The 14,723-nt window shown below is 42.8% G+C and overlaps 1 protein-coding gene across 1 annotated transcript in view; it reads left to right on the top strand.

Annotated features, from left to right (window-relative positions):
* The window catches only part of gphnb (gephyrin b), a 147,804-nt gene that overhangs the window by 51,852 nt on the left and 81,229 nt on the right, over positions 1–14,723 (top strand). Inside the window, exons 3-4 of the mRNA XM_050059038.1 lie at positions 13,094–13,151; positions 13,270–13,362. Coding sequence (XP_049914995.1) covers positions 13,094–13,151; positions 13,270–13,362 — 151 coding nt within the window. The remainder of the gene's footprint in view (positions 1–13,093; positions 13,152–13,269; positions 13,363–14,723) is intronic.

The raw sequence follows: 14,723 nt of genomic DNA, 5'->3' as shown, positions 1-14,723 counted from the left end.
GTCTGTGGCTCAGAGGTAGAGCAAATCGTCCACTAATCGGAAGACCGGCGGTTCGATCCCCAGCTCTTCCAGTCCCTATGTCAAAGTATTCTTGGGCAAGATTCTGAACCCTTATAGCTCCCGATGGCTGCTCCATTGGTGTGTTGGAGCGTGTGAATGGTTACTGAGTAGCAGGTGGCATCTTGTATGGTAGCCTCGGTCACCAGTGTGTGAATGTGTGAATGTGACTCGTAGTGTAAAAACGCTTCGAGTGGTCGGACGACTAGAAAAGCACTACAAGTGCAGTGCTTTTAACATTCACCATAAGTAACGTGTTCTTAATACTTTGGATAGCCTTTGGAGTACTTCACAATCGTCTTGCTGAGCTCATTAGTCTGGATCTTGGGAAATCCGTGCCTCATAGAAACTTTACACCGTGTCCTAAAAGCAAGCATTGCTCTCTGTTCATACTGAATCCATAAAATCTGCACTTTTGTCACGTCATGTAAAGAAACCACGTACCTATCAGCTGTGCACTTAATAGGAGACCTAACCACTGAAAAGATGGATAAGTACTTGCTGTCTTTCTACGTTTATACTTTTCAATCAGAGAACACATGTTTTATATTGTGATATTTAACTCCTCATGTAAAATGAACAAAGGAGCCATTTCTCATTCATTGTGGAGATTTCAAAGAGAGAGACAGGAATGAATGTAATCTGGGCATCCAACACAAGTCCAGCAGTATGTCGCTCACAGCTAACTCGGACATCTCAATAGGAAACAATGCAATCAAACTGATGTTGTCAATCATGCTTGCTCACGTCATATTCAATTAGACACAGTGTTTGAGCAAATAAAACAAAACAAATAAAGTAATCTCTTCAGGTAGCCTACTTTTAAAGATGGTTACTGTATTCAGAAAACCACCAATTTAAACAGTGACTGTAACAGAATAGTTACTCATATTTTATATTTTGAATACGTAACACTGTTACTGGGATTCTGTTCCTCTCCTACCCTTTTCAATAGTTCATAAATGTAAATGCTTGGAGCACCAGCCTTTAGAATCTCTTGTAGTAAAAGTGTTTTGAGAAAGAAATATGCATTTGCTAGCAAGAGTGCAATCTCTGAATCTATGGGCTATCGGCAACGGCCAATATTTTGGGATATCCACTGTAGCCAGTGGAAATCTGGGCCATGACTTCCTCTATCATGTGTCAGCTGTTTCGGCTAATATCTCCAAACAGATAATCTGCATGTGAATTCAGATATCTGACGGTAGTCGATGGGTTAGATTGCATTTCAGGCCACTGCGTTCCACCTTTACCTGCCACTCAGATTTGATCTGTCAGTACAACATGGACTACATACGGACACCAGAACACTCCTGATACCCAAATTATGCACTGTTTCCTACAGATTCTGCATTAATAAGCAGATATCTGTTTAAAGAGAGTAGCAGGAGTGCAACAAAAAACTTGTGGACATGTAAGAGGTCATTTATTTTGGGTATTTTCAACATGAAACAATCTTGACTGAGTGAATCTGAGAAAGTACACTTGGATGTTCCCCATGTTAGTGTATTGTGATGACGTGTACTAATCTCCACCCTCATTAGGGTTTATGAGTTACAGATCAGCACAAGAAATATAAGAGGTGGATTTTTATAGTTAAGGCAAGGCAAGGTCTGCATTCATGGCATCCTAAGGGGCTTTGCATTACACATTCATGTCACCACTATTATAGTTTTAAAGAACTCCTGATGTTTCCAATGGCCAAAATCAACTTATCAATTTTGCTCTTACCTGACAGAATAAGATCACGTCCAGTGGGTAATGAGGAAATGTGTGTTGACAGTTAATAAAAGGTCCAGTTCAGTTTATTTTGTTTGGCAGGTTTGTTGATGTTAGACTCGTTGGCCAGGTCTCTTCTATGGGAAATGACTTCCAGTGATGGTTAGTGGTGTCGCTCAGTGTGGACCCACAGTTAAGGGCTCTTGGTTAACCAAGAGGGTTGATCTTGGATTAAACAGGGTGCTGTTAAACATTTAAATCAGACATTGGGACAGGCAGTCAGCGTTGGCCTCCCCTGTCTGCTCTGCTGTGCCGCGGTGATGGTAGCTGATGCAGACGGGCTCTGGCTGACCTCCTCTGGCCCCGAGATCCTCCATGCCATGTTAATCCACGCCACACCACGAGTCAGCGGCTCCATCAGGTTGACCAGCCGGAACGCTGTGCCCTCAATGTGCCACCGCTGCTGTGACAGAGATACATAGACAGAGACAGAACGGGAGAGAGAGCAGGGGAAGGAAGGAGGAGGGAGCGGGGGAGGGGAGGAAGGGGCCACAGCAGGACACGTAACATAAACTGTAATCACAGGCGCACACACTTGCAAATAGAGCACACATTAGCACATGCAATCAATCAGTCTGCCCGGTTTGGCATTCAGGAGCATCCAGAGGTGCGTCAGGTGGAGTGACAAATGATATTTGGAGATAGAGTAGCAGAGGGGGGTCAAACAAATGATGCCCAGACTCAAGGACAAACAGATGAGGCAGGGGTGTGGACATGTGGGTGTCCTTGTGCGTCTTTACCTTTCCAGTATGAGTGAGTACTTTGGTATAGATTCATATATTTTGGCATGTCGTGTGTGTGTGTGTGTGTCTGTGGGTGTTAATGTGTTGAAGGCTGAGTGAGCCTCCCTCCCCGGGCTGTTGAGCCAGCTCTGCGTCTCTGCCCTCCAGCTACTTGTGTTGTAACAACCTTTGTCAATTTTACAAATTGTCACGGCTAAGAATAGCTAGGAGTCAATCAGATGGGTGACAGTGGGCTCAATTTCACAGTCAGGAGACAGTCAGGGGACAAACACACACACACACACACACACACACACACACACACACACACACACGACACACAGGTCCAGCACCAATAAGCATTATAATAACTATAAGACATTTTTATTTGGATCGACTTGCTTATCACTCACATATTTGTAATTATTGTGCATGTGTGTGGGAACATACTTCTGCTGAGGGGTGCTGCACAGTATCAACGTACGCGCATGACTAGTGAACTACAGGAAAACTCCTCGGATGTAGTTCCATCAGCCGTTAGTCCAAAGAACGTGCCCTCTTTGCTGAACCTACCCACGTCCTCTTGTCAAATCATAACGTTGCATCTGCTCCATCATTAACTGCCATAAACTCCATCTTGATGGCCGTGCCCTCGCAGTGGAAGTCCCTTGCGTCCAAGATATTTTATGGTTCTAAAAAGCAGCTCCAAAACAACTGTCTTGGCAAGTTCCTGCTCTTTCTCAGCCCATTCAATATGTCTACACTATTGATTAGCTCCGTTCTCTTCATACATCCATGATTAGCTCCTGCTACTACAGCCCTGCTCGGGAGTGTTTTCCTAATCCCGCTCCTTCCTGCTCATGCTAAATTACTGACCATAACCACCTGATCTATTCCCGCCCATTTCTGTAGGGTGTTGGTCAGCTCCCACCAGCACCCACAAACATTCTTGCCATACATGCCGGCACAATAGATTGACTATCAATTAGGGGTGTAACGGTACACAAAAATCTCGGTTCGGTACGTACCTCGGTACACAAGTCACGGTTCGTTTTTTTTCGGTACAGTAATGAAAAAAATAGACAACTATTAAATATCTTTTACTTATTGGTAACCTTATTAAAACACACCACCACAGCAGTTAACTCTTTTTACACAATTTTTGAATGAAACAAATATATATATAATCCTGCTTTTTCACATTGTTTGAATGAAAATATAAATATACATTTCTGCTTAAACAATTTTACTCAATTAAAATACAAAGTATAGTGCAGCTGGTCAGCTTTAAAGCCTGCTCAGATTCAGTTTTACTAGGAACTTACTTAGCTTTCCCACTTTGTTAAAGTGCAGTAAACAAAACATGCTTAAATCTATAAGTGCAGCTTAAACAATTTTACTCAACTCCAATGGCGTTGGTTATTTCTTTAGCACGATGGTCAGGGAAACGCTCTTTCTTTTTAAACGACGACGATGTCGTAGTTTGCACCAGATTGCTTTTTCTAGTCGTGCCGGTTAACGTTCAAACTCGGTGGTGTCGCTTTAGATGCGTTAGCATGTTAGACGTGTTTCCAAGTACATACCCAACCGCTGTTATGCAGTGTCGGCACACTGCTTTTGTCTTGTCCACTTGTTTATTTCCATCTTCGTATTTTACCCTGAAACCAAAGTGTTCCCAAACGGAGGACTGTTTGCGGGTGGGTCTTCAGGTTCGTCAGGCTCACTTGCCATGTTGTCAAAATGCAAGAATGCGCTGCATAAAGTGAAAGCGGAGATTTGCGGGACTCGGTCCGTCACTCAATTATGTCCGTCGGGGAACTAGATATTTTACTCGGTCCGTCACTCAATTATGTCCGTCGGGGAACTAGATATTTTAAATGGTTCGGCTCGCAAAACAGAATTAAAATAAAACAAAATAAAATAAAATAATATCCTGCGCCCAATAATTCGGTACAGGGTCGTGCCGAACCGAAAGTCGCGTACCGAACGGTTCGACACAAATACATGTACCGTTACGGCCCTACTATCAATGAATTCTTACTACAGTAATTCTGGTGTCCGTGGGATTCAGTGTTATTATTATTATCTGTGTTATGCCTGAGAATTTCCTCTAAATGTCCAACTTGTCCTGCTTTTCTTTTCTATTGCATTGTCCTTCTTTATCATCTTTTCCATTCCACTTATTGACATCTCCATCCTTAATGGTAATGAATCTCCTGGACCTGCATGGTTGTCTTCATTTTGTTGTTGTTGTTGTTGTTGTTGTTGTACTGCCAGCTCCCACCTGTGGTAAAAATAAAATAACCTGTTCCCGCGAGATTTTTGTTGGGTCCCACATGATTCCAATCCCAATGCAATCCTCTACCCCCTACCACAGATCCCTCTCTAAATTTAGCCTGTTGATAAACCAAGACAGATGACTTTAGAGTCATTTCCTGTCTCTGTGTCACTTGGGGTTTGCCACTGCCTCACCACCCTGCGTCTATTTATTCCAATGGATGATAAAAACGTGAGCACAGATTATGACTAATTCACCCCATAGACACTGAAGTAAATATTGAACCCATTTTTCACAGGCCACATATCTCCCAAACATTTTGACACTAAAATATAATTTTTCAGACAGAAAAATCATGAGAAAGGTAACTTTGTGTGAGACCTGTCTCTGTCTCAGCAACACGCTCAAGAGATCTGGCAATAACTGAAATGATCTTGTATTCGGTTGATATCAGGCATTAAGCTAGACGATAGAAATAAGCAGCAAAATAAGAAAGAAACATTGAATTTGCACCATATATTGTGTTGTATTGTTTTGAATCCTCCTTTATCTATCAACATGATGTCCACTACTCTTCAAACCAGGTGTGGGGATGCAAGGCAAGAAACGACTATACCCACTTAGGAGACTGGTGGTGTATAGGCCTACCATTTCATACAGTTGGCACAGCGCGTAATGTGTTATCTTTTGTTATAGAGCATCTTTGGTTTAGCTGACCCATAAGCTGACGCCGACCCTTGTAGGCCTACTTTGACCTGACGTGATGACGTCATGTCAAAATGTCAGAAAGGAGAAATACATTAAATTCGCATTGGCACTATTGTTTGCTGTTCAAAGTTTAAATCAAATGTTCAGATAGCCCATTAGTTATGACCTAGGTGCGGACGTTTCCAGTCGCCTCACAGTCAGCTTTGATAAATTTGTACAAAATCTAGGCTCTTACGTCTAATTTGCTCGTCTTGGTGGTGCTTTTTGTGGTTGCCGTTGGACTGTGGTGGCGCATTGGCTGCAGGTCACTCATCAGGATGAGGAAATCAACTCACCAGTCAGTAAACTCTAGTCTTGCGAACTTCTAGCTAGCTAGCTGCTAGCAAGACATTGGACAGGCATTGCACAGGCATTGGAAAATTAACCAGACGACCTTCGTGCAGCATCCGTTTCCAATGGGGGATCAGGAACAGTAATATCCTTTGATTCACAGAAACTTGGCTAAACTCTGGACAGCACCGTTTAACCAGGAAGCTCATGTGAATCTGACAGAGGACAGGACTGTGGTTCGAGAATGAGAGGAGGTGTGTGTGTGTTTTACAGTGAATAAGAACTGGTGTGACAGTGGGAATATGAAGTGCTGTCCTGTTTCTGCATTTCACCGTTCAGAGGCGGCTGCAGAGTGACGCTGCCCATGTTCAGGAGGATCAACCATGCGGCTGTCTTGTTGGAATACGGGTGTGTAGACAGTCAAATCATTGCACAACCAAAAACCACGGATTATCAGAACCATCTGGAAACATGGACAGTTATAAAGCAGCAGCTATCAATGTAAGAAGACGCCAAAAAGAAGGACTAAATTACAGTGCACAGGTTAAAGGAGCTGGTGTAAGCAAGGTGTGCCTTGTATTATTCCATGTGACAAATAAATGATTGATTGTAAATTGATTGCCATTTATTTACAGACTGTAAATGTATGGGTGTAGGTGTAGTTTACATAGCAAGTAATTGAAACACATATGGGCAGTGCTTGTTTTGCCGCAGACGGTACCTTTGCTGTTTAAATATAAGAAGTCAGTGTGATCTGCGGTGTGGCCGGTACGGCTCAGAAAAAGGAAAAGAAATGGGAGAGGCGACTGTCAGCAATGGCAGATCTGAACCAGGATGACATTTATTCTGTAAATAAATACAGCGCTTGTGGGGTGGAGTGGTCTGCAGAATATTTTAAAGCGTGTATGTGTGTCTCTGAGGCGGCTGTGCGTGTTGTTTAGTGGCTGTGAGTGGAATCATGAGAGTGGAACCCCTCGCTGAGCACTCAGAGCTCTCATCACGGTAGGGGTTTTGAAGAGGTGGGCTAGTCCACTCCGCCTCCTCCTCCTCCATCCCTTCATCCTTCCCTCTATCAGCTAACATGTTGAGAGGTGACCCCTTGAGAGCTTTCCTACATATGGACGAACCAACAACTCAGCTGTAATGGGCTCGACTCCATGCTACTACTGGGAGCGTGGAGATGGCCAAGACTCTCGTCTCCTCCCTGGATGGAGTGTGTGTGTGTAAGAAAGCAGGAGAAAGAAAGAAAGAGAGAGTGAGATTGAGTGCCCTGTACAAAGAGCGTGTATTATTAATGAAATCACCCTGGCAGATGGGTCTTATCTTGGAAGTGTCCCACAACCACAGAGATTTGCAGCTGGCTCACACACACATACACACGTACTCTTCCTCTCTCTTGTTAAGTGTGCCCCTGACAGTCTATCCTTTCTTTTTCTCACTCTTTTCACTCCGTGCCGCTCCCTCTCGTCCCGTCTTTCTCTCCGTATCCTCCTCTCTGTGCTCGTCTTTTATTCATAGAAAGATTTTGGCCCCGGCGTCCAGGCTTTCAGGCCAAAACTACTGCCATGTCCCCCCCTCCATCTCCCTCCGCCTCCCGCCTACCCTTCCCCCCTTCCATTCCTTCCTCCGCCCGCATCAGGATTCGTCCACACCTCGAGCAGAAAGCCTTTATTCCAGGCTGACTACCTCTGGCCTGCAGTTTGAGGAAGAGCTTTATGTGTCGTAACCCCCTGCAGTAGAAAGAGACATAGATGGGTGTTAGAGATTAAAATGTTGCAGGCCCTTTCCCCTCTAATAGGCTTCCCTCAATTCAGAGCACACCCACCCAAATACAGCCAAGCACTCTATCTGCAGAGCAGCCAGTCATGCTGAAACACACATTTATGCACACACTCATATAAAAACACAGTCACATCTATACAAGCACACAGAAACACACTGTATGTGCATGCATGTGCACACATACACACACATATGTGCATATGCATGTAAATTCAGATGATGGCATGCAACAAATCCTCAGCTGCAGTTGAGCCAGAGACATTTTGATTATTCTGTATGCGTCTGAAACACTTGGTTAGAGTTATTTCTGTGAATTAACAATTTGTGTCAGTCTCATTAATGCCATGGATGTATGCAGCTAGTTAGCTACGTAGTTAGATGACAGTTGCATTCTTATTCCGTCTATAAAGCTCTGATTGGTTGATTGTTTTCACCAGCGGGAGGAAACGTCTTTGCTGTCAGTGTTCACAGCACCAGGCTTATTTGAATTACTGAGCAAACTGAGATTCAAAGGTCTAGTACCAGACAAGGACAGTATACGGAGCTCTGTCTCCTAGAAATTATTTGAAACAGCAAATCATTTTATAATATGAAAAATAATAGCAGTACATTTTTAGGATTATTAAGCGCAGCTGAAGAGTGACAGGAAAGGAGGTGGGATGACATGCAGGAAAGGGCCTCGGGTTGTAATTGAGCACTGGCCACTGCAAAGGAATACGCTTTTGAGCACATGTAATGCACAGCGAATTACGTTTGCTATTAGCATTTTAATAATAATAATAAAGATAATAGTAATAGTATTTATATAAGACCCTTTGACACAAGAAATGCAGCACAAAGTGCTTTACAATAAGGAGAGTATAAACACTGCAGTGTGAGTGCTTCACATGAAAATAGACAGAATGAACATAAAACAACTGATTTATAAAATCATAGAATTTTAAAACTATAAATCATAAAATCAAGTACGATTTTAAGAGTTGCAGCAGCATGAGGTGTTAATAGGAAGTAAAAGCGTAAAAAGAAAGTTTCAGACCTGTATCAGGATAGTCAGAGCTAGTTAAAGGCCAAAGTGAACAGATACGTTTTTAGCTTTCTTTTAAAATATTTTGCGAGCTGGCTTCCCTGATATCTATAGGTAGTGTGTTCCATAGCTTTGGGGTGTAACTGATAAAGGCTGCATCCCTGATCTTCTTTCTGCTGTTGCAGGGAACCTCTAATAAACCAGCAGCAGATGATCACAGTGTTTTAGGAGGCAAATAGTTAACAAGGGAGTTAGCAATGTAGACGATGAGGAATTGTTCTTACTGTAATCAACGCATCAGGCAAATCACAAACATGTTGATTCTGAACGTATCAGCAAAATGTTCACTGACATTTTTTTTGCTTTCTGCCAAAATAGGCAACCTTGCAGTACACTCTGTACTCATAGTGACTACAGGATTTTTTCTTTCTTACCTTTTTAATTAAAATTTAACCAAAGGCACAATCTTTCCCTTACCTTAACCAAAGTGCTTTTGTTGTGCAAACCTAACCACAGACAGCAGTCTGGTGTCACTGTCTCACACTTTGTGTGTGTCTGCTATCTACCCTGTGAATACAGCGTGATACATAAATGTAGTGTTTAATCAAAAGAAACATTGTGTCTGAACATTACCCAGGCAGCCATTACGTTGTCACCACAGTGTAATTATGAATGCAATTCAGTGGTATACAGACATGATCTCTAGGAGACTGGGTTGGTGTACACGCTTACATATTATATTCACATACAATATATACTAGTATATACTGAACATAAATGTGTGTATGCATGTGTGATAAAAATGGAAATGTATTCACATATTTATATATGGTTGTGGTACAGTGGTTAGCACTGTTGACTCACAGCAAGAGGGTTTCAGGTTCAAACCCATCAGTCGGCTGTGGCCCTTCCGTATGGAGTTTGTATGATCTCACCTTATCAGTGTTGGTTTTATCAGGGTTCTCCAAAAACATGCAGGTTAACTGGTGACTCTAAATTGTCCGTAGGTGTGAATGTGCGCGTTAATGTCTGTCTCTATGTGTCAGCCCTGTGATAGTCTGGTGACCTGTCCAGGGTGTACCCTGCCTCTCACCCAGTGACAGCTGGGATAGGCTCCAGCTGTTGTTGTTTAATGTTTAAGTATGAACTGTATGAGTCTTTTGGAGGATGTAGATTGTGGTAAATAGATCTGCACTTGTATGGCGTCTTTTTAGTCCTCCGACCACCCAAAGCGCTTTTACGCTACATGTCACATTCACACACAGTCAGACACCCGTGGCCAAGGCTATCATACATGGTGCCACCTGCTCACCACCGTATACATTACTGAGAGCAGGCTATATAACAGAAACACGTCTCTGCTCAGTATGCACAAACGTCTATTCATGTACAGTATACCTACAGTGATACATATGGTACATATATATTGTACATACACACATATATATACACAACTCTAGAGATACATACATATGCATCTATATTTAAACATACACACATACATAGCTGTAAGAGAACTTGAGAAACTCCAGATTCTTTACTCACATAGGAGCCACATATATAATAATATCTGTGGTGACGCACACAGCATGTGGGCTGGGTATCACTGCGTGTGCACACTACATGTGTTGTGCAAAGTGTACACACAGCGATACAATACAAAAATACACACAGACACATATACAGTATGTAAATATATTCAAATACATCCACAGGCTTACTGTACACATTCATATAGTGTACATAAATGCTGCAGATGTGACAGATGTTATAAATACGTTTTGTGTTTCTTGACATGGACATACACGCACTGATGAATACACAAATCACATCACGCCTCACAGATGAACATACAACTGCACGTAACCTCCTCAAAAATGTCCAGTCAACAACATATTGCTGCCTTCGCGCAGAAATGGCATCCCCGATAGTGACAAAACACAAACACAAACATTCACCGGCACGCACACACACAAACTCTCACACGCTCACGATGAACAACACAGCAACTAGAGGCTTCAGGCAGGAGGGGTTGCCTAGGAAACGGTGGGAAGGAACCCTAGTTATTTGTGTTGAGCATATTTTCATTTGGGCTGAAACAGAGAGGCATAAAAACCCCAGGAGAGGGAGAGAGGTGATTTGTCCTGACAGCTCCTTTACTCTCCCGAGGTGTAACACAGACACACACACAAACACATAAACGGACCAATGCACATGCATGAACACAATCACACACACACACACACACACAGACACATGCAGAGATGCCAAAAAAAAACCTCCCTCCCAAGCACATCAAGAGAAGTAAATCACTCTTGCCATCACAGGAATGTCAGCGCAGTGTGTGTGTAGATGTGTGTGTGGTGCACAAGTTAGCGGGTGCTCTGAGTAGCCCTGCATGTGCAGCGTTTCATGAAAAATAACTTCTTAAATGATTCTTCCTGACTCCTCTGCCTCTTTTGTCAGCAGCAGACAGCTTCCCTCTGACTTCCACGCCTCGTCTCCGTGCATGCTCGCTGCAGTATTTTGGTGTTGTCTTGCTTTAAACGTGTCTCTCCGCTCTGCTCCGCTGCACAGTTTAAACCCGAGCAGAGCTGATGGATTTGGTGAATGATATTTTCAGGGGTGTGCAGCATTTCTTCTTTGTAACCAAGTGTGTGAAGAGCGAGAGTTTTCCGTGTGGTTAAAAGCATCAGAGAGGCAGAGGAGGGGGGAGGAAAGAAAGAAAAAAACAGCGGATGCTTTAATGTTCACAGAGTTCATGGGTATTTGTCAGAGGGAGGGTATCATGGCGTTTAAGTGGCTGACGCGGAGGGGAAACATGATGCAGTAGTCTCCCAAAAATAGCGCTTCTTAAAAAAAGAAAAGGGTTACATAAGGGGTGTCTGTGCAGAGCCTTCACCTTGAGCCTGGGGTTGTTCTTTTTGGGGTGTCATACCCGGTCTGGCCACAGGAGGTCGCCATGGATCGCTGTTTAGCAGAAGCAGCAGCAGCTCTGTCCTTGTCAGAGCTCCCTCTTCAGTGGGCCGTCCTGTGGAAAATCCTTACAGGAGGGGATGTTCAAGGGCATCCTCTCTCTCCTCCTTACTTGCTCTTATACTCCTATGTCTCTCCCTTTTTCCTGCCTCCCTCAACTGCCTTTTTCTCCCTCGTATTTTTACCGCATCTGCTAGGTCTCTGTCGCCTGCTCTCTTTTCTCTTCGTCAGTGTTTTCACAGGCCTGCATTGTCTTAAATGACAGATGTAGGGTTACTTTAAAGGTCTTGTTTGGTGCCAGACCAAGAACTGAAGAACAGACATTTTTAGTGAGACAAAGGCCACATTTTCGGACTTTGGGGTGCATGTCTGGGGTTTTGTAGGGGGGTATTTTCTGCCTTATCATTATGAGAAAGAAAGAGGTGAGCCCACAATATCCCAGGTCTGTCACTTACCCTGCTGAAACACTTGTGGCAGAAGGGTGGTGCATATAGCAGTGTCGTAGTCAAGCTCACCCAGACCTAGTCATGACCAAGACCTGAGTGTATCGAGAGGAGACTGAGTCAGGACCAAGACCAGATCAGTGCATGACACACTTATGATAAAATGTGGATCATGCACACCATAGGCGCTCCTCAAACTGCTCTGAAAGATCCACATTCACATAAAAACCCACTTAAAACAAATCAAGATTCCTCTTCATTCACCTCTTATGATATACAGTAACGAATATGTGTGTATTTTTTATTTTTTTTAATTTTATTTAACCCATATTTAACCAGGTAAGTCCCATTGAGATCAACAATCTGAACCACACAATAAAAAACATAAAAAATACACTGTAAAATGTAGAAATATTAGAACACCTACACACAATGACAAGACCCAACCGATTCATTCATCCTTGTACTCATGAGAGCATTAAAATCAGGCAGAGGGAACAATTCACGTAGTTTCAAATCTGTTTATAAGTGTACCATTAGAAACGTCTTGATAAAATAATCAGAAGGCATTGCAGGGGTGAATTTTATGTGTGTGAATTTTCCTTTGTTTTTTTTTCTATGAGCAAACTAAAACAGTGATATCCCCCCAGTGGTGATCTTGATTGGTCCTGAAATAAGACTCCTAAAAGGCCTCGTTGTCCAAGACAAGACTGAGTCAAAATGTGGTTGAGTCTGAGACCTTCAAAAAGTGGTCTGGAGTACGACAACCCCGGCACATGGACAGAAGAAAGACTTCCCGTCAACTGGTCATCCTGAGTTTAAGCTCTCCGCTCACTGAGTGAATATCTACAGTTCCTTAGCTGACCCTTTTAACCTCGCTGTAGAAAAGGAGGTAGACAGAAGAGGATTTTCTTACAGGGATCAATAAAGTATCTTCTCTGGAACGTAACATTAATAACTGTATCTCTGATCTAATGATTGTCTTCTTCCTCAGGTTGGGGGGTATGATCACGGCCTACAAGATAGTGCCGGATGAGATCGACGAAATCAAGGTACGTGATCTATTAATATGTTATCTGCTGTGTCTGTCTGTCTGTCTGTCTTTTTATAAATGATGATAGTGTTTGTAATAACAATTAATGGTGTGTTTGTGTATGTGTGTGTGAACAGGAGACGCTGGTGGACTGGTGCGATGAGAAGGAACTTAACCTCATCCTAACCACCGGAGGCACTGGCTTCGCCCCGAGAGACGTCACACCAGAGGTAGGTTTAAAGAAGTATTTCACTGGTGGAAAGATGGCCTTTTAATCAAACCTGGATGACTATGCATTAGAAAGACGCAAATATTTTTGAAAATCGGTGGTCAAGAGGGAGAAAACCTACATCTACCAGAATGCACTGCACCGCACCAGACCAATAAACACTCCCGATGGTGGGAGTAATGTGAACATGTCCATTTGAAACCATAGTGACTAGCTAGCAAGAAACAATCTCGTATTACATTTAAACAGGAAGCTAAAATGTGTTTTTGAAAGCATTTCAGGCAAGAAATAGGCAACTCAGTAACAAAATCTTGGTTTATATTTGATCAGCGCAGTCAGCGGCATGTGTGGCAGGCAAGACGAAAATGTGGAAGTACAGCCTGTAGTATGAGCAACAGCCTGAGATCCAATGAAACACTGCCAGATGACATAAATTATGCCCCCTGGCAAAAGGTGGGATATCTAGGCACTGATTAGGTAAAGGGAAATTTACCATATTTCATTTACACATACGACCCACATTGTTTTGATACAGAGCTGGTTGAAAATTGATGTAGTATCCCTTCAAATGTGTTCTGACTGGAACTCTGACTGGAATTGCTTGTTGAATACATCATGACTAGTCTATACCCATTGAGTGCACAGTTGCCCACGTACAGTTGCCCACGTAATTGCACATTAAATAGTCAACTGAACCCATTAAGAAGAGCAATGTATTCAGACAGAGTTTTTGTGAATTTGATAGTATGATTGCTTTATTGAAAGTACAGTAGTACCATTGCCAATAGTGGGATGGTTAGTGGCCTAAAACTGTACATTAGTAGTTGAGGTAGCACGTTGAAAGGCAGATAGTTAAAGTGTTTATATGTTGTATTGACTTAAAAGTGGGCCGCACTGGTAGAATGACTGACTGACTGACACACTGACAGTTTCGGTGATTATGTACAACATACCATACAATGACTTAGTCATACCAAAAATTAGGAAAACAAACAAACATTTGGCCACAGGGGGAGCCACAGTGATCGGTTGCATTTTAGCCATTTTTAAGCATTTTTCTGTTGTTATAGCGCCACCCAGTTGCCAATTAGAGTTAAATTTCTCCAGTCACCTTGAGGCGTCCTGTTCTACATATCTACCAAGTTTAGTAAAAGTCGATACGGCGGTTAGGCCTAGATAAGAAATTAGCTCTCTAGCGCCCCCATTTTGTTTGATGGGGTCAATAATGGAGGGGTCCCCTCAGATTATGTGTGGTCATATGCTTACAAAGTTGTTTGGTGATAGGTGAAACCCTTGAGATGTTATACGCCTTTATGTGATGAGCCACGCCCTCCGCAATATTCATTGCCTGAGCCACGCTCA

This window comes from Epinephelus moara, chromosome 12 (assembly GCF_006386435.1).
Source record: "Epinephelus moara isolate mb chromosome 12, YSFRI_EMoa_1.0, whole genome shotgun sequence".
NCBI lineage: Eukaryota > Metazoa > Chordata > Actinopteri > Perciformes > Serranidae > Epinephelus > Epinephelus moara.
The sequence above is the reverse complement of the archived record's forward strand: the minus strand, read 5'-3'. Positions and strand labels throughout refer to the sequence as shown.